The sequence below is a fragment of the Scyliorhinus canicula genome, chromosome 12 (assembly GCF_902713615.1).
Source record: "Scyliorhinus canicula chromosome 12, sScyCan1.1, whole genome shotgun sequence".
Classification (NCBI taxonomy): domain Eukaryota; kingdom Metazoa; phylum Chordata; class Chondrichthyes; order Carcharhiniformes; family Scyliorhinidae; genus Scyliorhinus; species Scyliorhinus canicula.
In genome coordinates this window covers 145,120,971-145,146,594 of record NC_052157.1, presented here as the reverse complement: position 1 = coordinate 145,146,594, position 25,624 = coordinate 145,120,971, and the positions used below count along the sequence as shown (strand labels likewise).

At 49.0% G+C, this 25,624-nt stretch overlaps 1 protein-coding gene across 1 annotated transcript in view; it reads right to left on the bottom strand.

Annotated features, from left to right (window-relative positions):
- tlcd1 (TLC domain containing 1) overlaps positions 1–24,666 on the bottom strand; it is a 73,314-nt gene extending 48,648 nt beyond the window's left edge. The window contains exon 1 of the mRNA XM_038814381.1: positions 24,342–24,666. Coding sequence (XP_038670309.1) covers positions 24,342–24,628 — 287 coding nt within the window. The 5' untranslated portion in view covers positions 24,629–24,666. The remainder of the gene's footprint in view (positions 1–24,341) is intronic.
- Between the last annotated feature and the right edge of the window lie 958 nt (positions 24,667–25,624).

The window sequence follows — 25,624 nt, the reverse complement described above, 5'->3', positions numbered from 1 at the left end:
GTACTTATTCTTCTTCCATGTGCACAAAGTGTTCTCCCGGATTGACTTCTTTATTATCGATAGGACATTGCTGGCGGGGGTGGAGGACGTTGAGTACTCGGCGAGTGTGGTGTCTGATCACGCCCCGTACTGGGTGGACTTGCGGATGAGTAAGGTTTGGGGGGGGGGGGGGCTGATGGCAGAGGAAGAGGTGTGTGAGCGGTTGAGGGAGGCCATTTGGATTTATGTGGAGATAAACGATACGGGAGAGGTTTCGGCAGCTATGTTATGATGGGGGGCATTGAAGGCGGGTGAGGGGAAAGTTTATTTCAGGGAGAAGGCGGAAAGGGCAGAGATGGATAGGTTAGTGGAGAAAATTCTCCAGGTGGACAGGTATTCGGAAGCCACGGAGGCGGGGCTGTTGAAAGAGCGATAGAAGCTGCAGGTGGAGTTTGGCTTGCTATCTACGGGGATGGTGGTGGGGCAGCGGAGAAGGGAGAGAGGGGCGGTGTACGAATATGGGGAGAAAGCTAGCCGGATGCTAGCTCACCAGCTGAGGAAGCGGGAGGCGGCGACGGAGATTGGGAAAGTAAAGTAAAGGACAAAGTGAGGACAAAGGGAGGATACAGTCTTGGACCCAGTGGGGGTGAACGGGGTGCTCGGGAACTTTTGTAGCTGGCTATACGAGTCAGAACCCCCAGTCGGGACAGGGGAGATGAGCCGGTTTTTAAAGGGTGGAAGAAGAGCTGGTGGAGGGTCTAGGGGACCCAATTGGGCTGGTTGAAGTGATGGAGGGGTTGGAGGCGATGCAGTTGGTCAAGGCCCCAGGGCTGGAAGGGTACCCAGTGGAGTTCTACAAAAGGTTCTCGGGTTTGTTGGGGCCCCTGTTGGTAAGGGCGTTTAATGAGGCTGGGGAGCGAAGGGTGCTCTCCCCGACGATGTCACAGGCCTCGATTTCTCTCATCCTGAAGCGGGAAAAGGACCCGGAACAATATGGGTCGTACAGGCCAATCTCCCTTCTAAATGTAGATGGCAAGCTATTGGCCCAGATCTTGGCCTCGAGAATAGAGGATTGTGTGCCAGGGATGATAGGGGTTTGTGAAGAGGAGACATTTGGCTACGAACATTAGAAGACTGTTAAATGTGATAATGATGCCCTCCGAGGGACGAGAGGTGGTCGCCATGGATGCGGAAAAGGCCTTTGATCGGGTGGAGTGGGAATACCTATGGGAGGTCCTGGGGCAGTTTGGGCAGGGTTTTGTGGACTGGGTCCGGGTTGCCGTACGAGGCACCTGACGAATCAGGTGAGCTTGGATTATTTTAGGCTGGATCGGGGGACAAGGCAGGGATGTCCATTCTCCCCACTGCCGTTAGCCTTGGCTATAGAACCAGTGGCGATGGCGTTGAGAGCAGCGAAGGACTGGCAGGGGATAGACGGGGTGGTGGTGGAGCACAGGGTCTCGCACCGTCTTGCTTTTGCATATTTCGGACCCATTGGAGGGATTATGGGATCCTAGAGGAATTCGGCCAGTTTTCGGAGTATAAATTGAATATGGTAAAAGCGAGGTCTTTCCGATTCAAGCAATGGGACAGGAGAGGAGATTGGGGGAGATGCCGTTCAAGGTGGTGGGAGGGAGGATTAGGTATCTGGGTATCCAGGTGGCGCGGGAGTGGGGGCAGCTGCACAAGCTGAATCTGGCTCGGATGGTGGAGCAGATGAAGGGGGACTTCAGAAGGTGGGATATGCTCCCGTTGTCACTGGCGGGGAGCGTGCAGACGGTGAAGATGACGGTTCTCCCGAGGTTTTGATTCGTATTTCAGAGTCTGCCCATGTTTATCCCCAAAGCTTTCTTTAAGAGGGTGAATGCAGTGATTTCGGGGCAGGTAAGAAGCAGGTAAAGAAGGTACTGCTGGAGTTGTGGGGGGGGGGGGGGTTGCTGGCCCTGCGAATTTTATAAACAGCAAACATTGCAATGGTCAGGAAGTGGGTAGTGGGGGAGGGGTCGGTGTGGGAGCAGGTGGAGGCAGCCTCATGTAGGGGCACAAGTTTAGGGGTACTGTCGTTCTCGCCGTCTCGGTACTCCAGAATGTTAGAAGTGAGCCTGGCGGAGGGCAGTGAGGGAGCGGATGTCGACGCTTATATGGCGTAAATGTTTGAGAAGCTGCTGGGAGAGAGGGTATTTGCTCTGCCCCTGGAAGTGGACCATGCGCACAGGGGCTAATGAGGAAGCCACAGGGGAACGCTCCGCCAGGGTCGATGGTGGTCCACCTGCACCAGTTCTTGGATAAGGACTGGAGTAGTGGCTGGAGGGTGGATGTGATTTACTTTGTTGTTTTTCCCTATTGAAAATTGTTAAAATTAACCATCGGTTTGTTCCAGGGAGCATTGATGGCGGATTTCTGGGCTGGCACAGGGCAGGGGTTAGGAGGTTGAGGGACCTGTTTGTGGAGGGGAGGTTCGCGAGCTTGGGGAGTTAGAGGGGAAGTTTGGGCTCCCCCCGGGGAACATGTTTAGGTACATGCAGGTTAGGGCGTTTGCCAGGGGAGGGGTTCCCCTTGCTTCCCCCACGTGGGGTACGGGACAGGGTGCTCTCGGGGGTGTGGGTTGGAGGAGGGAGGATTTCAGACATATACCGTGTAATGCAGGAGGTACACGAGGCCTCGGTGGACGAGCTGAAGGGTAAATGGGAAGAGGAGCTGGGTGAGTAGATTGAGGAGGGGACGTGGGTGGATGCCCTAGAAAGGGTGAATTCCTCCTCTTCCTGTGTGAGGCTTAGCCTCATATAGTTCAAGGTGCTGCACAGGGCCCACATGACTGGGACGAGGATGAGTAGGTTTTTCGGGGGCGAAGACAGGTGTGCTAGGTGCTCGGGGAGCCCAGTGAACCATGCCCATATGTTTGTGGGCAGCACGGTAGCATTGTGGATAGCACAATCGCTTCACAGCTCCAGGGTCCCAGGATCGATTCCGGCTTGGGCCACTGTCTGTGCGGAGTCTGCACGTTCTCCCCGCGTGTGCGTGGGTTTCCTCCGGGTGCTCCGGTTTCCTCCCACAGTCCAAAGATGTGCAGGTTAGGTGGATTGGCCATGATAAATTGCCCTTAGTGTTGGGTGGGGTTGCTGGGTTATGGGGATAGGGTGGAGGTGTTAGCCTTGGGTAGGGTGCTCTTTCCAGGAGCCGGTGCAGACTCGATGGGCCGAATGGCCTCCTTCTGCACTGTAAATTCTATGTAATCTATGTTTTGGGCATGCCCAGCTCTGGGGAGTTTTGGAAGTGGGTAGCAAGGACGGTGTCGAGGGTGGTGGGTTCCAGGGTCAAGCCAGGCTGAGGACTCGCAATTTCTGGAGTTGCGGTAGAGCCGGGAGTGCAGGAGGCGAAAGAGGCCGGTGTCCTGGCCTTTGCGTCCCTAGTAGCCCGGCGGAGGATCTTGCTTCAATGGAAGGACACGAGGCCCCCAAGCGTGGAGGCTTGGATCAATGATATGGCGGGGTTTATCAAATTGGAGAAGGTGAAATTTGCCCTGAGGGGATCAGTACAGGGGTTCTTTAGGTGGTGGCAGCCTTTCCTGGACTTCCTGGTGGAAGGGTAGGGAAATAGGCCGGCAGCCGCAGCAACCCAGGGGGGTGGGGGTGGGGGGGGGGAATTGGGTTTGGGGGGTGGGGGGGGAGAAGTGTGTACATGGGTTTGTGGGATGTGGCGGGTGTTATCTCTTTCCTTTCTGTTGTTTGCTTTTTTTGTTTTTGATTTAATAGTTGCTTTTGTAGGGGGGTGGGTGTTGTTCTTGGGTTTTTACAATGGTTATTCTGTTAATATTGTTTTGTTGTTTATATTTTGTGAAAATCTTAATAAAAATTATTTTAAAAAAAAAGAAAATTGTTAAAATTATATATGCCTTAATAAAAAAAATTTTTTTTTTTAAAAAGAAGAGAAAGGTAGTTAACCTTGTAACTCCAGACCGAAAGCTGAGTACTAGGTAGATGGTGGAACATGACACAGGATACCAATGAATACACAGGTATTTCGCAGCAGGTCAAATAAATGTCATTAAAAAGCAAACAAAGCACTGGGGTTCACATCAGGAGCGACAGAACCGAAAAACAGAGACGTTAATGCTAAACTTAGAAGAACCTTGGATAGACCACACTTGGGGGCATTGTGATCAGTTACAGCCCATATTACAAGAAGGAGAAACTGTAAAGATTATGTGCTGGAATGAGACCAGTACGAAGAGAGAACATCAGGAAAGACTGAACAGGATGCGGCTTTTCTTTCTGGAAGAGAAGAATGAGAGGGTGACCTGACGGAAGATTTCAAGATTATGAATGAGATTGATAGGAAGGAGGTAAAGAAGGTTTCCATTTGAGGACAAGACTAGAACTACGGAGAAAGGTACAGGAGGATAAATCGATACGGTTAGATAGTTGGGAGGAGACATATGTAAAGAATAAGAATCATAGAATCCCTACAGTCCAGAAGGAGGCCATTTGGCCCATCGGATTTGCACCGACCCTCTCAAAGAGCACACTACCGAGATCAACTCCCTGGCGCTGTGAGGCAGTAGTGCTAACCACTTGCCACTGTGCCGCCCCATAAGCACCTACGTGGAGCCGTTGGGGTAAAAGGCCTGTTGCTGCGCTGGATTTTTTGTAACTTTGAACTTTGTAAGAGGAATGGAATCAGTTGCTGGATGTAAACTTAAGGACATTAATATCAATTTAAAATTTATTGAAAATATGTTCAGATAAAAATAATTCTGTCTGACCATTTTCTGAATTTTCTTTGAGGAAGGTGACAATCCCAAATGCTATAGCTTTCAAAAACATTCAACACACTTCCACAGCAAAAGACAAGTCTGAAGCCTAATAAGATGGCTTTTTGAGGCTAAGAATGAATGAGTAGTTGGCTGAATAGTGGGAGTAGAGAATACTTGTTATCACAGTGTTATCAGTGGTGGGAATAACACTGGCCAGAAATTTTCCATCCTAATAATAATCTTTATTGTCACAAGTAGGCTTACATTAACACTGCCATGAAGTTACTGTGAAAAGCCCCCAGTCGCCACATTCCGGCGCCTGTTCGGGTTGAACAGAGGGAGAATTCAGAATGGCCAAGTTACCTAACAGCGCATCTTTTGGGATTTGTGGGAGGAAACGGGAGCACCCGGAGGAAACCCACGCACTCACGGGGAGAACGTGCAGACTCCGCACAGACAGTGACCCAAGCGGGAATCGAACCTGGGACCCTGCGCTGTGAAGCAACAGTGATAACCACTGTGCTACTATGCCGCCCATGGTTGGTCAAGGCTGAGAATTTCCTGTGCCCATGAAATTGACCGGAGTATTGGCTGGAATGCCAACTTTTCCGATCTCGCTCGCAATGGGTCCTACCATAGACGAGACCGGAGAATCCCACCCACGGAGTGGAATGCCCCATGTCTCCACGCTGGCATCCCTTGACTCAAACTTTCAGTTTGTACTCTTCAGATTTTCTCGTGACACCAAATTGTGGAGAGTAGAGTTGAATCTGAAGCAAACAAGGAGTAACAACGTAAATTGGTTAAATATTGATCTGTTCCGATGATGCCAGCTTTGAAAACTGTGCTTCTGACATGTCTGCTTTTTTCTTTAACCAAGGTTCTTACACCCCATCCACACCCTCAAGTCCCCCTCGTCCTCACTTTCCTCCCCACCAGCCTTTGATTCAAAGAATCATCCACTGCCATTCCGTCAACTTCAACATGACGTCACCATGAAACATATCTTCCACTGAACACCCCCCCCCCCCCCCCCCATCAGCATTCCGCAGGAACTGCTCCTTCAGTGGCACCCAGATCCATACCTCCATTACCCCGACTCCTCAACCCCTTCCCACGGCACCGTCCCTTGCAACCGCAGAATGTGTCACACTTAGGGGCGGCATGGTGGCGCAGTGGTTAGCACCGCTGCCTCATGGCGTCAAGGATCCGAGTTCAAACCCAGCCCTGGCTGTGGTGTTTGCCCATTCTCCCCAGTGTCTAAATGGGTCGCGCTTCCACAACCCAAAGATGTGCAGGGTAGGTGGATTTGCCAAGCTAAATTGCTCCCTAGTTGGAATAAAAAAAGAATTGGGCACTTTTTTTTTTTCCACAAAAAGTGTAACACCTACCCCTTTATCGCCTCCCTCCTCGCCATTCAAGGCCGAAACACTCCTTTTAAGGTGAAGCGGCATTTCATTTCCACCTCCAGCATTTGCTGCTCCCAACGTGGTCTCCTCTACATTGGGGAGATTAAATGTAGACCGAATGACCACTTTGTGGAACACCTTCACTCAACCTGTTATCATGACCCCAATCTTGTCATTTTAACTCAGCATCTTGCTCTCATGCCCACATGCCCGTCCATAGCCTGCTGCAAAGCTCCAGTGAAGCCCAAAGTAAACTAGAGGAGCAGCACCTCATCTTCCGATTAGGCACGTTACAGGCTTCCGGACTCAACATTGAGTTCAACAACTTTAGACTGTGACCTTTCTCCTCCATCTTGATTTTTTTTATATCTCGAACATTTTTGTCCAAATTCAAACCCCCTACCCCACCGGGCCATCTGACACTTGTATGTTCTTACGTTTTGCTTTCACTGACCACTGACCTTTATTCTTCCATCAGCACATCCAGATATCAGGGGCGGGAATCTCCGCGAACCGGCAGGGCGGGCCACTCCGGCGGTATGGAGTGACACGAACCACTCTGGCATCGGCCCGCCCGAAGGTATGGAATCCTCCGCACCTTCAGGGGCTAGGCCGGCGCGTTTGGCGCCGCGCCAGCCGGCAAGGAAGGGCCTCCGCCGGCTGGCGCGGGTTGGCGCATGTGCGGGAGCTCCAGCGTGTGCCGGCGTCATCCCAGCGCAGGCGCAGGGGGGGTTCTTCTCCGCACCGGCCATGGCGGAGGTTGACAGCAGCCGGTGTGGAGGGGTGCCGCCACGGCACAGGCTCGCCCGTGGATCGTGGGCCCTGATCGCGGGTTAGGCCAGTGTGGGGGCACCCCCCAGAGGACTCTGCAGGCCGCCTGTGGAGCCAGGTCCTGCCGGTAAGGACCTGTTGTGATTTACGCTGGCGGGACCCACCGAAAACGGGCGGCCACTCAGCCCATCGCAGGCCGGAGAATTGCTGGGGGGACGCTGCCAGCAGCCGCGCCGCTATTCCCACCCCCGCGAAAACCCCGGTCCCGGAGAATTCGGCAGCCGGTGGGGGCGGGATTCACGCCACCCCCCGGCGATTCTCAAGAATCCTGCTCCTTACGTCTGTGCAATTACTAGCAACCTCTCCTGCCATTAATGCTTCCTCTGTCTTGTGACTTACACTTCATTGTTGTGATCTCTCCTAGCTCCCACCAATCACTGACATTCTACTCTGCTGTCGCTGCTCCACTCATGCAGTATATTATCCAATCACATTTCTCCCTCTCTTTAGCTCTGAAGAAGAGTCAAATGGACTATAGACGTGAACTTTATTTTCTCTTCCCACAGATGCTGCCAAACCTGCTGAGCTTTTGCAGCGTTTTCTGTTTTGGTTAAATATTTAAGTGGGTGAATGAAACTTAGTACAGTATGGACAAATGTCAAGCACTGCAGCCAAATAGAAAAGTAATTTCAAAAGTGATTTCAAAATAGCCAAGCATCATTTGGCATAGATTTGGGAATGTCAGCCAACTTGACACTTAACTTGTTCAACCACTCTGAAGCAACAACTAACAATGTAAATAAGCTGCTGAGCTACAGAGCCCAAAATAATTAGATCAAACGTCAGCTTAAGTCATGTTTAATTCCACAATGCTCTGATGAGACTACACTAAGTTCTGTGCCCAGTCCTCGCTACTGAGACAAATAGGAGACACCAGAAGTGTTAACTCTCACCACTTCGCCAAGGGTCACTTGGGTTTGATGCCCATCTCTCGACCCAATTTAAATGTGCCCTTAAACGGAGGGAAAGTTTTTTTAGAACACTGTCGCATCAAGGCTACCTTACCTGTTGCCCAGTGTAGTACGGCAGCTTTCTGCGCTGTGTTCATATTTCATGGTAACAGGGCAGCACGGTGGCACAGTGGTTAGCATTGCTGCCTACGGCGCTGAGGGCCTGGGTTCGAATCCCGGCCCTGGGTCACTGTCTGCGAGGAGTTTGCACATTCTCCCCGTGTCTGCGTGGGTTTCGCCCCCATAACCCAAAGATGTGCAGGTTAGGTGGATTGGCCACGTTAAATTACCCCTTAATTGGAAAAAATAATTGGGCTCTCTAAATTAAAAAAATATATATTTCATGGTAACCGGCAATGATTGAGAGGATTGGGTGGGGCCTTTGAGAAGACTAACAAGTCAGCCTTTCATGCAGCAAGGTTTTATATTCCTCCGGATGAGAACCAGATGAAAACAAGGATTATTTATTGAAACCTCAGAGGGCACCTGGAGTGGAGTTCATAAGAGGACAAACACATTTGTAAGATGACATCATCAGACAAAGTAAAAGATTGAATCACAGAATTGTTGTGGTGCTGGAGGAGGTTATGTGGCCCATCATGTCTTCACTGGCTCTCCAAATGGGTGTCATGGCTGACTGCCATTCCCCTGCCTCCCCCCCACCCCCCCCCCCCCCCCCCCCCCACCCAATACTCTTGCACATTACGTAATCACCTAATGACCTCGTGAATGCTTCAATTAAACCTGCCTCAACCAGGAACACTCACATTGTAAACTGACAAGGGTTTATAAGCACAGTGAAGCAGGTATGCATAGTTTTTGATAAATGTCGAGGAAAGAGTCTAACGTTTGGTAAGTAGGTAAAGTTCCAGTTGTCAAGAGTTAATCATTCAGTACAAGGGTAGGTGGATTGGACAAGCTAAATTGCCCCTTATTGGAAAAAAAAAATTGGGTACTCTTAATTTATTTGAAAAAGTTAATCATTCAGTGACGCCATGAGTAAATTGAAAAAAAGTTCTACCCATATCTGAAAATTAGGAACTTATTGCTGGCATGCGTGAAGTTTACCAACGTATTTACAGACCTTTCAAATTTCATCCACATTGACTGCATTTTCTTCATAAATGTAATCTATTCTGCTGAATGTCACTAACTTCAAATGTTTAAGTGGATCTACAATCTGGTTCATACTTTGCGGCCTCTAAACTGGCTCACAATGGCTACTATAAATGCTGTAGTGTCCAAAAAAAACTAGCATTATCCTGCAAGGAATACTGTCTCATGGCCTCCCAAAGATGCTTGAAATTCATACTGAATGGGAGCTTTGCCCAATGGGCCCACACAGGGGCTGCAACCTTGGCTATCACTCAGACCCTCAGTTGCTTCAGAAGATTTTGGAGAGGTGGCTTGATGATTAACACCTCTGAGACTGCCCGCCCTGAAAGTCTGATGCTGCGCCCCAGAGGGACGAGTAAGGTAAAGGATTGGAGGGAATTTGGCTTTTCATCCTCAAAAGGAGGCGACTGAGTGGTGCCCTCAGACATATTTCAGACTGTAAATGGTATAGAAAAGGCAAATCTTAAACACTACTTCAAATTATACTTTGACTGTCGAACAAGTCAAGAACAATTAGGGTTTCTATAATTCTCCTCCACGTAATCAACTAATGGATTGACATCTGCGTAGTATCATGGAAATAAAACCCATTTTTAAGGAACAGTCCAATGCTACAGTGGAGGAACTGTGGAGAAGCAGGAGTAGGCCATTCAATCTGTTGCGACTTTTCCTTAGATCATGGCTGATCTGGGGTGGGATTCTCCGACCCCCCCGCCGAGTCGGAGAATCGCCAGGGCCGGCGTCAATACCGCCCCGTCGTGTCTGAATCTCCGCCACCAGAGATTCGGCGGGGATGGGAATCACGCCATCCCCCCCCCCCCCCCCCCCCCCCCCCCCCCCCCCCCCGGCGATTCTCCTGCCCGCGATGGGCCGATGTCCCGCCGCTGTCAAGACTCTCCCGCCGGCGGGACTCAAACCACCTACCTGACCAGCGGGAGCAGGCGGCACGGGCGATCTGGCCCCGGGGGTGCCCCCACGGTGGCCTGGCCCGCGATCGGGGCCCACCGATCGGCGGGTGGGCCTGTGCCCTGGGGGGAACTCTTTTCCTTCCGCCTTCACTATGGCGGAGGCAGAAGTGACCCCCTCCCCTGAGCATGCGCGGGGATGACGTCAGCAGCCGCTGACGCTCCGGCGCATGCGCGGACTTACACCGGCCGGCAAAGTCCCTTCGGCCCCGGCTCGTGTGGCGCCAAAGGCCGTCCACGCCAGCCGGCGGAGCGCCAACCACTCCGGCGTGGGCCTAGCCTCTCAAGGTGAGGGCTTGGCCCCTAAAGGTGCGAGTCTCCGCACCTTTGGGGCGGCCCGATGCCAGAGTGGTTCATGCCACGCCATCCCACTGGGACCCCCCCCCCCGCCCCACCGGGTAGGGGAGAATCCCAGCCATGATATCTTAACTCCATTTACCTGCCTTTGCTCCATATAGCTCTTTGCAGAGCAAAACTATAGAAATGTAGAAAAGTGAAGATGAACTGAATGGCCTTTATTTTCATAAAAAGCTGATGAGTAACTTAAGAAGTTACTTTTTAAAAAACTGTAGATGGAAGAAATTCACAGTACGTTCATTGCAGTGTTAATGAAAATCGCTTATTGTCACGAGTAGGCTTCAAATGAAGTTACTGTGAAAAGCCCCTAGTCGCCACATTCCGGCGCCTGTTCGGGGATCGAACCGTACTGCTGGCCTGCTTGGTCTGCTTTCAAAGCCAGCAATTTAGCGTTGTGCTAAACAGCCCCTGTAATGTAATGTAATGTAAGCCTACTTGTGACACTAATAAAGATTATTTTAAAAGAATGAATTCCAAGAAAGTATGGGGATATTACAATTGTAAGCATTCATTCCAATCAGGTTGGGCAAGTCTTTTTTTTGTCAAAGTAACCAGCAATATGATTCGGATTGTCATTTATTGTCCCTTGAGTTAGTGACATTAAGTGCTAAACCATCTTCCTCAACTTAGCAGCAAGTATCTACTTCTAAGAATCAACTCTTTGGGTTATCTGCTTGAACATATTCATTAAGACATCTGCTATTAGCAAAACTGGATAAAGCCTGTTTCTAAAGGAAAGCAATTGTGGATTCTTGTTGCTGATAATCAGATTGCTCCTTTCTGCAATGTGATTATGTAATATTAGGATTTTTTTTTTGTTGCTATGCTCGACGAAATCCTGGCTGTCGGTTTTCCAACATACTAATTATTGATATAGAATAACAGGGGAAAATGATTTAAACACTTATTGTGAGGCTCTTAATTTTACTGCTCCTGCCTGATCTGCAACTTGGATTTTTGTCAACTGTTATTATTAGGTCCATTGCTGCCATAGTAACGTGCATTGCAAGGCTCTTCACTGTGTTTACATAAAGAAAGGATTTGCATTTTAACACCTATCAGGATGTCCCAGTGTTTCAGTCACTGAAACATTTTAGAAATGTAGTCACTGTGATAATGTAGCAAAACACAACAGCTTGCATGCACACAGCAGGATACCACAAACAACAATGAAATAAAGGATATTCTGTTTCAGTGGTGTTGATCAAGGGAACCTGTTGGCCAGCACACTGGGAGAACTCCCATGCTCTTGTATCAATACTGCCACAGGACCTTTTCACATCCGGCGTATGGGTCCTGGATTTCATAACTCATTTGAAAGACTGTTTCCATCAGTGCAGCACTCCCTCAATGCTACAGTAACGTGTCTGGTGAGATTGTGCGCTCAAAAAGTTATAGAGTGAGGCTTGAACTATAACTTAGTAAATAAAAGCAAATTACTGTGGATGCTGGAATCTGAAACAGAAACAGAAAATGCTGGACAATCTGAGCAGGTCTGACAACAGCATGTGTGGAGAGAGAACAGAGCTAACGTTTCGAGTCTGAATGGCTCTTTGTCAAAGCAGAACGATAACTTCCTGGTTCACAGGCAAGAGTGTTGCCACCTCGGTGGCAAGGTTACTCATGAAGGCTCCCCCCCCCCCCCCCCCCCCCCATCTCAACCTCGCCAGAGGTGTGGTGATCCTCAGGTTAAATCACCACCAGTCGGCTCCCCCCCTCAAAAGGGGAAGGCAGCCTATGGTCATCTGGGTCTATGGCGACTTACCTTACCTATTGCCATCTCGGATCATGAGATATGGAATGTTTTAGAGTAAATTATAAGTAACCAATATCTAAAAATCAAAGTTTAGGCTGAGAAACTGGAAAGTCTCCTCTCATTGCATGTATGCAAGGTAAAGCTTGACAGGTCCAATCCACCTCCCAGTGGGCCCGAATGTTAAGGCACAAAATTACACATGGTTTAAAAATGAGAAAACTCACTGGCATAAATTGGATGTTTCTCAGAGGTTCCTGGGGCACTTTACTCTTTGTCAGATCAGTGCTTTGCAAAATCTCAACATATAGGGTAGATTTTACTGTGGGAACATTAACTCTCGCCACAGATGCTGCCAGACCTGCTGAGCATTTCCAGCGTTTTATGTTTTCATCCCTTTATGGGATGTTGGTTTGGTTGCATTCCACACAGTGGTTGGACAAGTATAACATGCGCTGTGCAGTTTAACCCCAATCTGTGTATAGTAATGAGGATGTTGTCTGGTTTCGGCAGGAGTCCTGCCTATTTCCTGGGTGTTTACAGCAAATAATTTTTTAAAAATCTTTTATTGTCACAAGTGAAATGAAAAAATGAAAAATCGCTTATTGTCACAAGTAGGCTTCAAATGAAGTTACTGTGAAAAGCCCCTAGTCGCCACATTCCGGTGCCTGCTCGGGTAAGCTGGTACGGGAATTGAACCCGCGCTGCTGGCCTTGGCATTACAAACCAGCTGTCTAGCCCACTGAATATGAAGGGGGGGTTGGAAACTGACGGCGTGTATACAACTACACAAAACAGTCGCTGGGCAGCACGGTAGCATTGTGGTTAGCACAATTGCTTCACTGCTCCAGGGTCCCAGGTTCGATTCCCGGCTTGGGTCACTGTCTCTGCGGAGTCTGCACATTCTCCCCGTGTTTGCGTGGGTTTCCTCCGGGTGCTCCGGTTTCCTCCCACAGTCTAAAGATGTGCAGGTTAGGTGAATTGGCCATGCTAAATTGCCCTTAATGTCCAAAATTGCCCTTAGTGTTGGGTGGGGTTACTGGGTTATGGGGATGGGGTGGAGGTGTGGGCTTGGGTAGGGTGCTCTTTCCAAGGGCCGGTGCAGACTCGATGGGCCGAATGGCCTCCTTCTGCACTGTAAATTCTATGAAAAATCCTGGAACTCCTTCCCTAAAAACACTGTGGTGTACCTACACTACCTAGATTGTAGCGGTTCAAGAAGGCAGCTCACCACCACCTTCTCGAGGGCAATTAGGGACGGGCAATGAATATTGGCCTAGCCAGCAAAGCTCATATACCTTGAATTATCTTTTTAAAAAACGTACTGGCTTCCAAATTAAATATCATCTGCGAATTTGGACACAGAACACTCTATTCTTTCATTTAAATCATCAAATAGATATATATAATTACACATTCCTTGAATAATTCTCTTTTCACATCTGCCATTCAAGTAATGTTCCCTTGATTACTATCTTCGGTCTCCTACACTTCAACCAATAACCAAATCCATGCCACAAGTTGCCTCCAATTTTGTGCAGTCTTATTTTTGCTAATAATCTCACTCAAGCTCATATCAAATACCTTTTGAAAATACGTATTTTCAATTGACACCTTTCTATCCGCCATGCTGGTAACCACCTTGAGAATCTCAGCTAGATCAGTCAGATTTGACCTACCCCACGTAAGTCCATGCTTTGATCAATTCATAAGAGTGGTGAGCATTTGAACAAGTGTGATTAAAAACAGAAAATGATGGAATTACTTAACCATTCTGGCTGCAACTGTGAAGGAATAAATAATAAAGAAATAAGAGTTAGCGTTTCAGTCAATTACCTTTCATTAGAACAGGAGAAAGTGACAAATGCGAATCTGACTCTGTTCTGATGAAAGGTCTTCGATCTGAAACATTTGTTTCTCCACAGATGCTGCCTGATCTCTTCAAAGAAGAGATAGTTCAGCCAGTCAAGATAGGGAGACAAATCCAGAGCTCCCTGGACGACAAAAGAGATTGAAATTAAGATAAGGAAGAAAAAGTATGCTTATGACAGATGTCAGACAGAAAATACAATTGAGAGCCAGGCTGAATATAGAAGGTTCAGCGGAGAAGTATAAAAGCAAATAAAAGAAGCAAAGAGCAGGCATGTAAAGAGACTGGCAACTCATATTAATTGGGAAATCCCAAAGTCATCTCTCGGCATAGAAATAGTAAAAGGGTGGTAAAAGGAGGAATAGGGCTGAATAGGGACCAAATGAATGCCAAGGGTATGGCTGAAGGTATTTATTAAGTGAATACTTTGCCTTTACCAAAGAGGAAGATGCTACCTAGGCCAGAGTGAAGGAGGAGGTAATTCAGACACTAGAAAGGTTTAGAATTGATAAGCCGCCGGTATTGGATAGACTCTGTACTTCAAATTGAAAAGGCACCAGGACCAGATGAGATGCATCCAAGGATGCCGAGGGAAGTGAAAGTGGAAATTGCAGAGATACAGGCCATACTGTTTCAGTCTTCCTTGGGTGCAGGAGTAGCTCCAGAGGACTGGGGAATTGCAAACGTTACACCCTTGTCCAGAAACTACAGGCCATTCAGTTTAATTTTGGCGATGGGAAAATTCTAGAAACAATAATTAGGGACAATATTAATAGTCACATGGGCCAGTGCGAGTTATTCAAAGAAAACTAATATTTATTTGTTAAGTGAAAATCATGTTTTACTAACCTACTGGAGTTTTTTTTTCTGAAGAGGTAACAATGAGAGCGGTGAGGATAATGCTGTTCAGGTGGCTCGTATGGACTCCCGGAAGGCATTTGATGCATTTCACAACAGACTTATGAGCATAATTATAATGAAATGAAATGAAATAAAAATCGCTTATTGTCACGAGTAAGCTTCAACGAAGTTACTGTGAAAAGCCGCTAGTCGCCACATTCCGGCGCCTGTCCGGGGAGGCTGGTACGGGAATCGAGCCGTGCTGCTGGCCTGCTTGGTCTGCTTTAAAAGCCAGCGATTTAGCCGAGTGAGCTAAACCAGCCCCTCATTTGTGGAATAAAAGGGCAAGTAGCAACGTGGATATGAAATTGGCTGTGTGACAGGAAACGGCGAGTCATGGGTTAACGGATGTTCCTCGAGCTGGAGGATTGTTTGCAGTGGAGCTCCCCTGGATTAGTATTAAGCCCCTTGCTTTTCGTGATATGTATCAATGACCCAGACCTGTGTATAGAGCACAATTTCAAAGTTTGTGGATGATATAAAATTGAAAGCATTGTGAACGCTGAGGAGGGTCGTGTAGAACTTAAAAAGGGCATGGACAAGTTGGTGGAATGGGGAGACAGTTAGCAGATGAAGATCAGGTAGAAATGTGATGTGATTAATTTTGGTAAGAAGAAGATGAAGAGACAGTACGAAACCAAGGCTACAATTCGAAAGAGTGTGAAGGAGCAGAGGGACCTGGGTGTAAATATGCTGTCGTTGAAGGTGACAGGACAGGTTGAGAGAGTAGTTAAAAAAGCATACAGGGCTACGCTAGGGTTCTCTCGGAGGAGGCAGCCTTGGGTCGCGTGGGGTGTCTATTAATAGTTATTGTATATTCTCTTTTTGCACTATGTTAATGTTCACTCTAGTTTGTTTTGTTATTAGGGTTACTACTGGGCAGCACGGTGGCCTAGTGGTTAGCACAGCTGCCTCACGGAGCTGAGGTCCCAGGTTCGATCCCGGCTCTGGGTCACTGTCCGTGTGGAGTTTGCACATTCTCCCCGTGTTTGCGTGGGTTTCGCCCCCACAACCCAAAGATGTGCAGGATAGGTGGATTGGCCACGCTAAATTGCCCCTTAATTGGAAAAAATAATTGGGTATTCTAAATTTTTTTTTAAAAATTAGGGTTACTACTGTTTTATTATGAAAAACGCTGCAAAATCTTAATAAAAATACTTTTTTAAAAAAGCATACAGGGGGCAGCACGGTGGCACAGTGGTTTGCATTGCTGCCGACGACGCTGAGGACCCGGGTTCGAATACCGGCCCTGGATCACTGTCCGTGTGGAGTTTGCACGTTCTCCCCGTGTCTGCGTGGGTTTCACCCTAAGCTTTCTAAGAGCTGGTTTAGCTCAGTGGGCTAAACAGCTGTGTTTGTGATGCAGAACTAAGGCCAGCAGCGCAGGTTCAATTCCCGTACCAGCTTACCCAAACAGGCGCCGGAATGTGGTGACCAGGGGATTTTCACAGTAACTTCATACTTGTGACAATAAAAAATTATTATCATAGGGGCGTGGAGCACAAGAGCAATGAGGCCATGTTGAACTTGTGTAAGACACTAGTTTGGCCTCAACTGGATTATTGCTCTCAGTTCTGGGTGCTGCACTTTTTGGAAAAATGTGAAGGCATTAGACAGAGTCCGGAAAAGATTCCCGGGAATGGTTCCACGGATGAGGAACTTCAGTTATAAAGATAGATTAGAGAGAGACTTCCACTTGTGACCATGGAGTGATTGGTCACGTAAAGGGCTGTTCCTGTTCAAAGTCACAGAAAAGGGCTATTTTTACCCAGATCCGGGTGGAATTTTGATGAAAAGGCATAGGCGAATGTTAGAGGAGTAGTTTACCCCTGGAATGGTATGTCTTCTGATCATCGGATCCGGCAGAAAACAGTGAGAGGTTTAGCTGGAAAGTTGAAACAGTCTTGTGCTTCACAGACAGTCTCTTCCAGCATGTAGGTGGGGAAGGGGCAAGCTGTAAGGCCCCAGATAGAGGAACTGATGACTTTTATCAAGGAGGAATTCCATAAACAGAGGAAATAAATGCACGAGGATCATGCAAAGGCCGTTGCAGATGCTGTGGCACCCTTGAAGAGTACTTTGGAGCGGATTGAGAGGTGTTTGGAGGCGCAGGGGTCACAGATTCGGGAGATTGAAGGAGTGATCTCGGACCACAGCGGTCGTGTGGATGCTCTGGAGGCGGAGGTGGGGCTCCTAGGAGACCTTTGTAAAACGCTGAGGGCAACGGTTGAGGAGCAATACCCTAAGCTTTCTAAGGAAGACAGAACCTGCGAACAGTGGGCCTGCCTGAAGGAGCGGAAGGTGTGAGTGCCACGAGGTACGTCTCGAGGATGCTGGCGGGACTGATAGCAGAAGGGGGGCTAGATAAGGTACCTGAAGTGGACCAAACGCATAGGTCTCTGAGACAGAAGCCTAGAGCTGGGGAGGCACCTCGGGCGGTGATCGTGAGACTCCATAAATTTGTGGAAAAAGAGAAAATTCTACGGTGGGCCAGGGAGAAGCGTAGCTGCGACTGGGAGGGAGACAACATCCGGATTTATTAGGACATCGGAACCGAGTTAGCTAAACGGTGGACAGATTTCAACAAGGCCAAGGCGGTGCTGTACCGGCGGCAGATCAGGTATGGGGTGCTCTACCCGGCGAAATTATGGGTGACGTTCGGAGGCCGGCAGTATTATTTTAAGACCCCAGAAGCGGCCAAAGACTTCATTAAGGAGCATAAACTCGGGGAGAACTGAGTGGACAATGCTTGGGAACCGGGGTGCTGGCACTATGTAATGGTTGGGAGCATGTTTGAAGTGGGTGTGGGGATTGGGGGATTTTCGCCTTTTTTTGGGGGGGGGGGCGTTTCTGTTCAATGTTGAGATTATAAGGAGTTGTAGGGGTGAAAAGTTTGCGTGGGGATGAATGTTCCCATCCCCCCATCCTGTTTTATGGGACTGTTTGTGTTTAACATCTGTTTGTTTGCTTTTGGAGAAGACTACCTAGAGTTCAGGAGAAGTCCTTGTTTGGGTTGGGGGAGAGTAAGGCCGGCAGGAGGCCGTCTTCTTTGAGTTGAGGAGTGGAGCGGGGGAACAAAGAGGGAGGGGGAGGTCATTAGGATGTGCCTTTGGGCAGGGGCAGCTGCGCTAGCAGGTTATGCTGGTGAATGGAAGTGAGGTGGTGGAGGAGAAGGCCAAGAGGGGTGGCCGGGGGTAGGAGAAGGGGAAAAGCAGGGGGGGGGTTCTGCGACACGGCAGGGGGTGAGAGATGACATGGTCAAGGGCGAAGAAAGGGGCCATCTGGGATGGGCTAGGTACAGAGTGGAATAAAGGGGCAGGAGTTAAGTGGGTAAGATGACGGACGGTAGAGCAGATTGGAGGCGCAAGCCTCCGGTAAGTTTGGTAACGTGGAACGTCCAGGTCTAAATGGGCCAGTTAAACGGTCACGGGTGTTCGCGCACCTCAGTAGCTTGAAAGCCGGGGTGTCTTTTTGCAGGAGACACACCTCCGTGTGAAGGACCAGGTTAGGTTAAGGAAGGGGTGAGTCGGGCAGGTTTTTCACTCAGGGTTTGATTTGACATCGAGGGGTGTGGCGATTTTAATGAGCAAAAAAATGGGATTCGTGAGTGCGAAGGAGGTGAGGGATCCAGGTGGGAGATATGGGATTCTGAGTGGGGTATTGGAAGGGGCACTGGTAGTTTTCGTCAATCTGTATGCCCCAAATTGGGATGATGTGGGTTTTATGAGGGGGTTGCTGGCAGCAATCCTGGATTTGGCCACGTACCAGTTGATCATGGGAGGAGATTTTAACAATGTCCTGGAGACGAGGCTGGATAGATCAAGCCCAGGTCGATGGGTAGGGTACGATTGGCAAGGGAGCTGGGGGGAGTTTATGGAGAGGATGGGTATGGTGGATCCATGGCACTTTCAGAACCCAGGGGGAAGGTAGTATTCCTTCTTTTTACACGTCTATAAGGTGTATTCGAGGATTGATTACTTTGTAGTGAGTGGGGAGATTTTGGTTGGGGTGGAGGGGGCAGAGTATGCGGGGATAGTTATCTCGGACCATGCACCCCACTGGCTGGATATTCAGTTCAGTATGGGACGAGAGCAGAGGCTGGGGTGGAGGTTTGACTCGGGGTTGCTGGCGGATGGAGGTTTTTGTGATAAGGTGCGGTTGGCGATTAGGGATTATGTGGAGTTCAAGAATGGGGAGTGTCGGCGGGCATTTTTTGGGAAGCTCTGAAGGCAGTGGTCCGGGAGAAATTCTCATTTATGGTTTTGCGAATAAGGAAAGGAGGGCGGAACATGACCGTCTAGTGAGCGAGATAGTGGAGGTGGACAGGGAATATTCGAGGGTGCCCACCGTGGAGGGATTGGCGAGGAGGAAAAAGTTGCAGGGGCAATTTGACAGGTTGACAACGGGGAGGGCGGTAGGGCAACTGCGTAGGGCAAGAGGGGTGCAATACGAGTATGGGGAGAAGGTGAGCCGCATGCTGGCACACCAGCTGCGGAGGCAGGCTGTGTCCAGGGAAATATTGAAGATCCGGAGTGGGGCTGGGGATGTGGTGTCAGAGCCAGGGAAGATAAATGAGGCATTTAGGGAGTATTACCAGGGACTTCATGAGGCAGACCCAGGAGGAGAGGAGGGGGACATGAAATGAAAAATGAAATGAAAATCGCTTATTGTCACGAGTAGGCTTCAATGAAGTTACTGTGAAAAGCCCCTAGTCGCCACATTCCGGCCCTTTCCGGGGAGGCTGGTACGGTACATGGGGCGGTTCCTGAACGAGCTGGAATTTCCCCAGGTGGAGGAAGCGAAGAGGCAGGCGTTGGAGGAGCCCCTGGGGCTGAGGGAGGTGCTGGATAGTATCAGGGGCATGAAGTCAGGGAAGGCCCCTGGACCGGATGGGTACCTGGCAGAGGTTTCTAAGGAATTTGAGGCGGACCTGGCACCACATCTGTTGGGGGTGTTTAATGAAGCACTGGAGAAGGGGGGAGTTGCTGGGGACGATGAAGCAGGCAGTAATCACACTAATCCCAAAAAAAAGGAAGGGTTCGGTGTAATGTGGGTCGTATAGACCCATATCACTATTGAACACGGATGTGAAAGTATTGGCTAAGTTGTTGGCGGGGAGGATGGAGGATTGTGTCCCAGGGGTGGTTGCAGAAGATCAAACAGGCTTCGTGAAGGGCAGGCAGATCATGAGTAATATTAGACGGCTGTTGAATGTGGTGATGAATCCAGTGAGAGCTCTGTTACCACAGGTGGTGTCGCCCATGGACGCGGAGAAAGTATTTGATTGCGTGGAGTGGCGGTACTTGTTCGAAGAAACCTTTTGGGAAGGTTTGGGTTTGGGCCGAGATTTGTGGCATGGGTGTGGTTGCTGTATGTGGTGCCAAGAACGAGAGTGAGGACGAATGATATGAGCTCATGAAGCTTTGACTTACACAGGGGTACGAGGCAGGGGTGCCTGCTGTCGTCGCTGCTGTTTGCGCTGGCCATAGAGCTGTTGGCGATGGCTCTCAGGGGGTCGGCAGAGTGGCAGGGGATAATGAGGGGACAGAGGGAGCATCGGGTGTCGCTCTTTGCCGATGACCTCTTGCTGTATGTTTCGGATCCGTTGGAGAGTATGGGAAAGATTAGGGGCCTGTTGGGGAGGATTGGAGGGTTCTCAGGATACAAACGGAATGTAGGGAAAAGTGAGGTATTCCCGGTGAATGAGCTGGCACAGCGGGCTAATTTAGGGGGGGATGCCATTTACGGTAGTGAGGGATAGGTTTAGGTATTTGGGGATTCAGGTAGCGAGGGAATAGACGGGGCTCCATAAGTGGACCTAACAAAGCTGGTGGAGGAGGCCAGGGAGGATCTTAAGAGTTGGAACACTGCACTTAATGTTGCGGGGCGGAGGGTCCAAGTGGTGAAAATAAATATTCTGCCGAGGTTCTTGTTTATTTTTCAGGCTCTCCCGACTATACCAAAGGCTTTTTTTCGGAAAGTGGACACAATCATCTCTGACTTTGTGTGGGCGGGGAAGGTGCCGAGGGTGGGGAGAACCCTGCTACAGAGGCAGAGGCAGCAGGAGGAGTTGGTGTTGCCAAACGTGCTTCATTATTATTGGGCGGCGAATGTGGACAAGGTGCGGCGATGGTGGGAAGGAGAAGGGGTAGAGTGGGTTAGGATGGAGGAGGAATCTTGTAAGGGGTCTAGTTTGAGGGCAATGGTGATGGCAGCATTGCCAATGGCTCCGAGTAGGTATTCAGGGAGCCCAGTGGTGTAGTCCACGGTGAAGATATGGAATCAGATGAGGAGGCATTTTAGGGTGGAAGGGATGTCGGTGCTAACGCCGCTATGCGAGAATCATGGGTTTGAGCCGGGGGGATGGATAGTGTATACAGGAGGTGGATGGAAGTGGGCTGGTTAAGGGGAGGGATTTGTATTTGGAGGAAGGGTTCGCCAGTCTGGAGGAGCTAAGGGAGAGGGTAGAGCTGCCGAGGGGTAGTGAGTTCAGGTATCTACAGGTTAGGGACATTGCACGAAAGGTCTGGAAGGGGTTCCCTAGGTTGCCGGGATACACCCTGCTGGAGCGACTGCTGCTTCCGGATGTGGAAGGGAAGGGAAGAATTGGGGATATATATAAGTGGCTGGGGGAGCAGGGAGGCGAGTGGGTGGTGAAGATCAAGGAGAAATGGGAAGCGGAGTTGGGAATGGAGATCAATTGGGGAGTATGGAGTGAGGCACTGCGAAGGGTAAATGGGACCTCCTCTTTTGCAAGGATGAGCCTGATACAGTTTAAGGTGGTGCACAGGGTGCATATGACTCGGGCGAGAATGAGTGGGTTCTTTCAAGGGGTAGCAGATGAGTGTGAGAGGTGTGGGCGGGGCCAGCGAATCATGCGCACATATTTTGGGGTTGTGGAAAATTGGGAAGATTCTGGGTGGGAGTGTTTGTGGTCTTGGCCAGGATAGTGGAGGAGGGAGTGGACCCGGACCCTTTGGTGGTGATATTTGGGGTTTCAGAGAAGCCGGAGCTAATGGAGAGGAGGAAGGCCGATGTCTTGGCCTTCACCTCTCAGATTGCACGGCGACGAATCTTGCTGGAGTGGCGGTCAGCATCGCCACCGGTGGTAGCAGCATGGTTGGGTGACCTGTACGACTTCCTGCGGTTAGAGAAGATAAAGTATGAGTTAAGGGGCTCAGCAGGGGAGGTTGAGAAAAGGTGGGGGATGTTTGTGACTGTGTTTGAGGAGCTGTTTGTCGCGGGGGGGGTGTGTGATGGGGAGGGAGGGGGGGGGGGGGGTGAAAAAGGAGAAAAATCTGTACAAACTGTATAGTTGATTGTTGGGAAGAATGTTTCCCGGGGTGTTTATTTGCTGTAACCTACTTTGATACAAGTTTGTAATAAAATGCATTTAAAAATAAAGATAGATTGGAGAAATTAGGATTGTTTGCTTTGGAGAAAAGAAGGCTGAGCATAGATTTGATTGTGGCATTCAAAATTATCAGGTGTCCGGACAGAGTAGACGGGAGGGATGACTGTTTCCGTCCGTGAAAGGATCATGAACATGACGGCACAGATTTAAAGTAACTTGCAAAAGATGCAAAAAAGTGATACAATCAAAAACTTTTTTGCACAGGTAAAAGTCTGGAATACACTGCCTGAGTGTGTGATGGAGGCAGGTTCAATTAAGGCATTCAAATGGGTATTAGAATGTTATTTGAAAAGGAAAAACACAGGGTTGTGCAGATAATGTGGGAGAATGATACTAAATAAATTGCCCATTTTGAGAACTGAAGCAGACACAATGGCCGCCTGTACTGTAAAAATTCTGTGAACTATGTTAAACTATAGTTTGTCTGTAGTTATGGGGTTTCCCAGTCCCATCCCCCTCTTGAATAATGGATGATATTTCTAATGTCCAATTTCCCAATCCAAGAGGAACATTTCCGAAAGCTTGGGAACTTTGGAAAATTACATTTAAAGCATCTGAAATTTTCTCTCATATTCCTAGAAAAGCATTTCCATAATCATATGCACAATTTTCCTTTGGCTAACTCACATTGTCATCTATTTATAATATAAGAACTAGGAGCAGGAGTAGGCTATCTGGCCCTTCGAGCCTGCTCCGCCATTCAATGAGAACATGGCTGATCTTTTGTGGACTCAGCTCCACTTTCCCGCCCGAACACCCTTTATTCTTCAAAAAAAACTATCTATCTTTATCTTGAAAACATTTAATGAAGGAGCCTCAACTGCTTCACTGGGCAGGGAATTCCATAGATTCACAACCCTTTGGGTGAAGAAGTTCCTTCTGAGCTCAGTCCCAAATCTACTTCCCCTTATTTTGAGGCTATGACCCCAAGTTCTGCTTTCACCCACCTTTTGTTTTAGAACCTACCCAAGGGAACGTTCCCTTCAAATATTCACACAGTTCTGGGGACCCTCCGAAAATACTGATGCATTCCTGAGGTCCCCTTGGAAATACAGACACAGTCCTGAGTATCCCTTGAAAAATATTGATTCACCCCTCGGAATCTCCAGAAAATACCCATCTCCTAACAGTTCCAGCAACCCAAGAATGTAACCCGACTGTTGAATTTTCAATCTTTGACAGTAAACAGCATCAGAAATATTCTGTTAATAAAGAAAGTGAAACCCAAATCTGATGACTTGCAAATCAAGTCTACTTACCCCTTCCACTGTGCTCAAAGCCCCTTGTGGATCCCTTAGGGTCGGTCTGCTCTAGTTTCAAAACCAATAGGGTCGGTCTGCTCTAGTTTGAAAACCAACATTGTAGAATTCAGGGTTTGGACCTACTTTGTCGAGCCCAGAGTTTGAACCTATTTCAAAGTAGGGAGCTGAACCTACTTTGTGGAGTACAAGGGTTGAGCCTACTTTAGGGAGTACAAAATTAAACCTGCCTAGTCGAGTTTGGGTTTGAACCTACCTTACACTGTATATGGGCTGGACCTACCTAAAACAGCAACACTTTGACAACGCCAAGGTAACCCCACAATCTTTCAGCCAATCAGGATTCAACTTTAATAGAGAGTTTGCCATACTGCAACTGGGGTACTCAAACCTCCTCAGACCCAGTTGGCAGAGAACCTTTGCTACAGTGAACCCATCAGAGAATGTGTTCGTCCTGTTTTACCTTTTTTTTTAAAAAGTGACAAAACACACTCCATAAAGCTCCACGGGTGGTTTAAACAGTAGGATGGTCTGGGCGTAACGCTGGAGCGGGGAAACTGCTCTCGTCTAAAAGGCATTTTTACAAGGGTAACTTGCGGATGCCAATCACACGTCAAGTGGCTGAGATTTTAAACTGGAAAAGGTGCCGACAGTGAAGGGAAGTCCTGGAAACACGCTGCCTACCCCCCACCCTCCCCCATATCCATCCCAAACCCCATATTTCCAGTCGGCCCCCCTCATGCCTCTGAAAGTGTGCGTGTGGATGGTTGTCTGAAGCCACGTACCACAACAAAGCCCACGGTCCTGTGATTGCCGAGTGCACAAGGGAGACGCTGAGGTTGGTCCATCTCCAAGACTTGGTCCTGTTGCCCTCGACCTGCTTCGGGGGGAGAGTGAAGCTGTGCGTCCGCAGGAAGACTCGCAGAGTCTTGAAACTCAAAGCAAAGAACAGGATGGACAGGAGGGGGTGACTCTGGACAATCATGGCTTTGGGAGGCTGGCGGCGCCCACAGAAGCAGCGCGTTCCGTTCCGTGGCGACGCCTCTCCCTCTCTCTCTCTCTCTGTCTCCATACAAGGGAGGGCTGATGGTGTTTGCCCCGATCCCCTGTTGGCGGAGAAGGGCCAGCCCACAAATCTTATTTGCTGAGGCGATTGTGAGGCGCGTTCAATTGGCGAGGGTGGAGTGGACCTCGTGTACAACAGCCAGCAGAATCCAGCAATCTCAGCCAAGTTGGGGGGGGGGGGGGGGGGGTTGGACTGAGGGTCTTGGTGAGTGGGGGGCACAGCTCTCATTGACAAATATTAATGTATTTCAACGCCTCCCAGCAAGGCAGATGGTGTTTATTGTGCAGTAAACTGAAGAATGGGGTGCTGCAGAAATGTCACAAAAACTTCAGCCTGTGAGGCAAATGTGCAAGTGGTTGTACTTAACATTTGAGATTGTAAAAGGACAAGACCCATTTTTAACGCATGGAGGAGTCTGGGATCTTACACCAGGAGACTCCCACTCCCCATGACTTAAATGTTGGTATTCGACGAACACACCCACACAGGGTGTGTCACCCGTTCGTGTCGAGGGAATACAAAGCCAAATACTACAGCTGCTGGATATCGGAACTCCAAACACAAAATGCTGCAAACATCTTTTAGCTCAGACAGCAGCTGTGAGGAGAGGAAGTTGAGGTTGCTGGACCATCCGGCGGGATCTTGGATTGTACATTGAGGGAATCATTGATGTCATTCGACTCTGCTACCATGGTGTGGCTCGCTCCACGGGAGGGCTGCTCAGGAAATCAGTCAGGGAGGTCGGAGCCCCAATTCATTGTATTCCTCATTTTACAATCGTTAAAATCAAGCTCCTTGTACTGGTCGTGCCAAGTGATGGAAATTCCAGTTACTGGGAACAGCAGGTGATGTGTAGTGCCAGGTGTTAGGAATTCCAGGTACTGGGAGTGGCAGATATTGGGAACAGCAGGTATTAGGTGTGCCAGGTATTGGGAACGTCAGGTGATGGAAGTGCCCGGTACCGGGAAATGCAGGTGCTGGGAATGTCAGATACTGGGAATG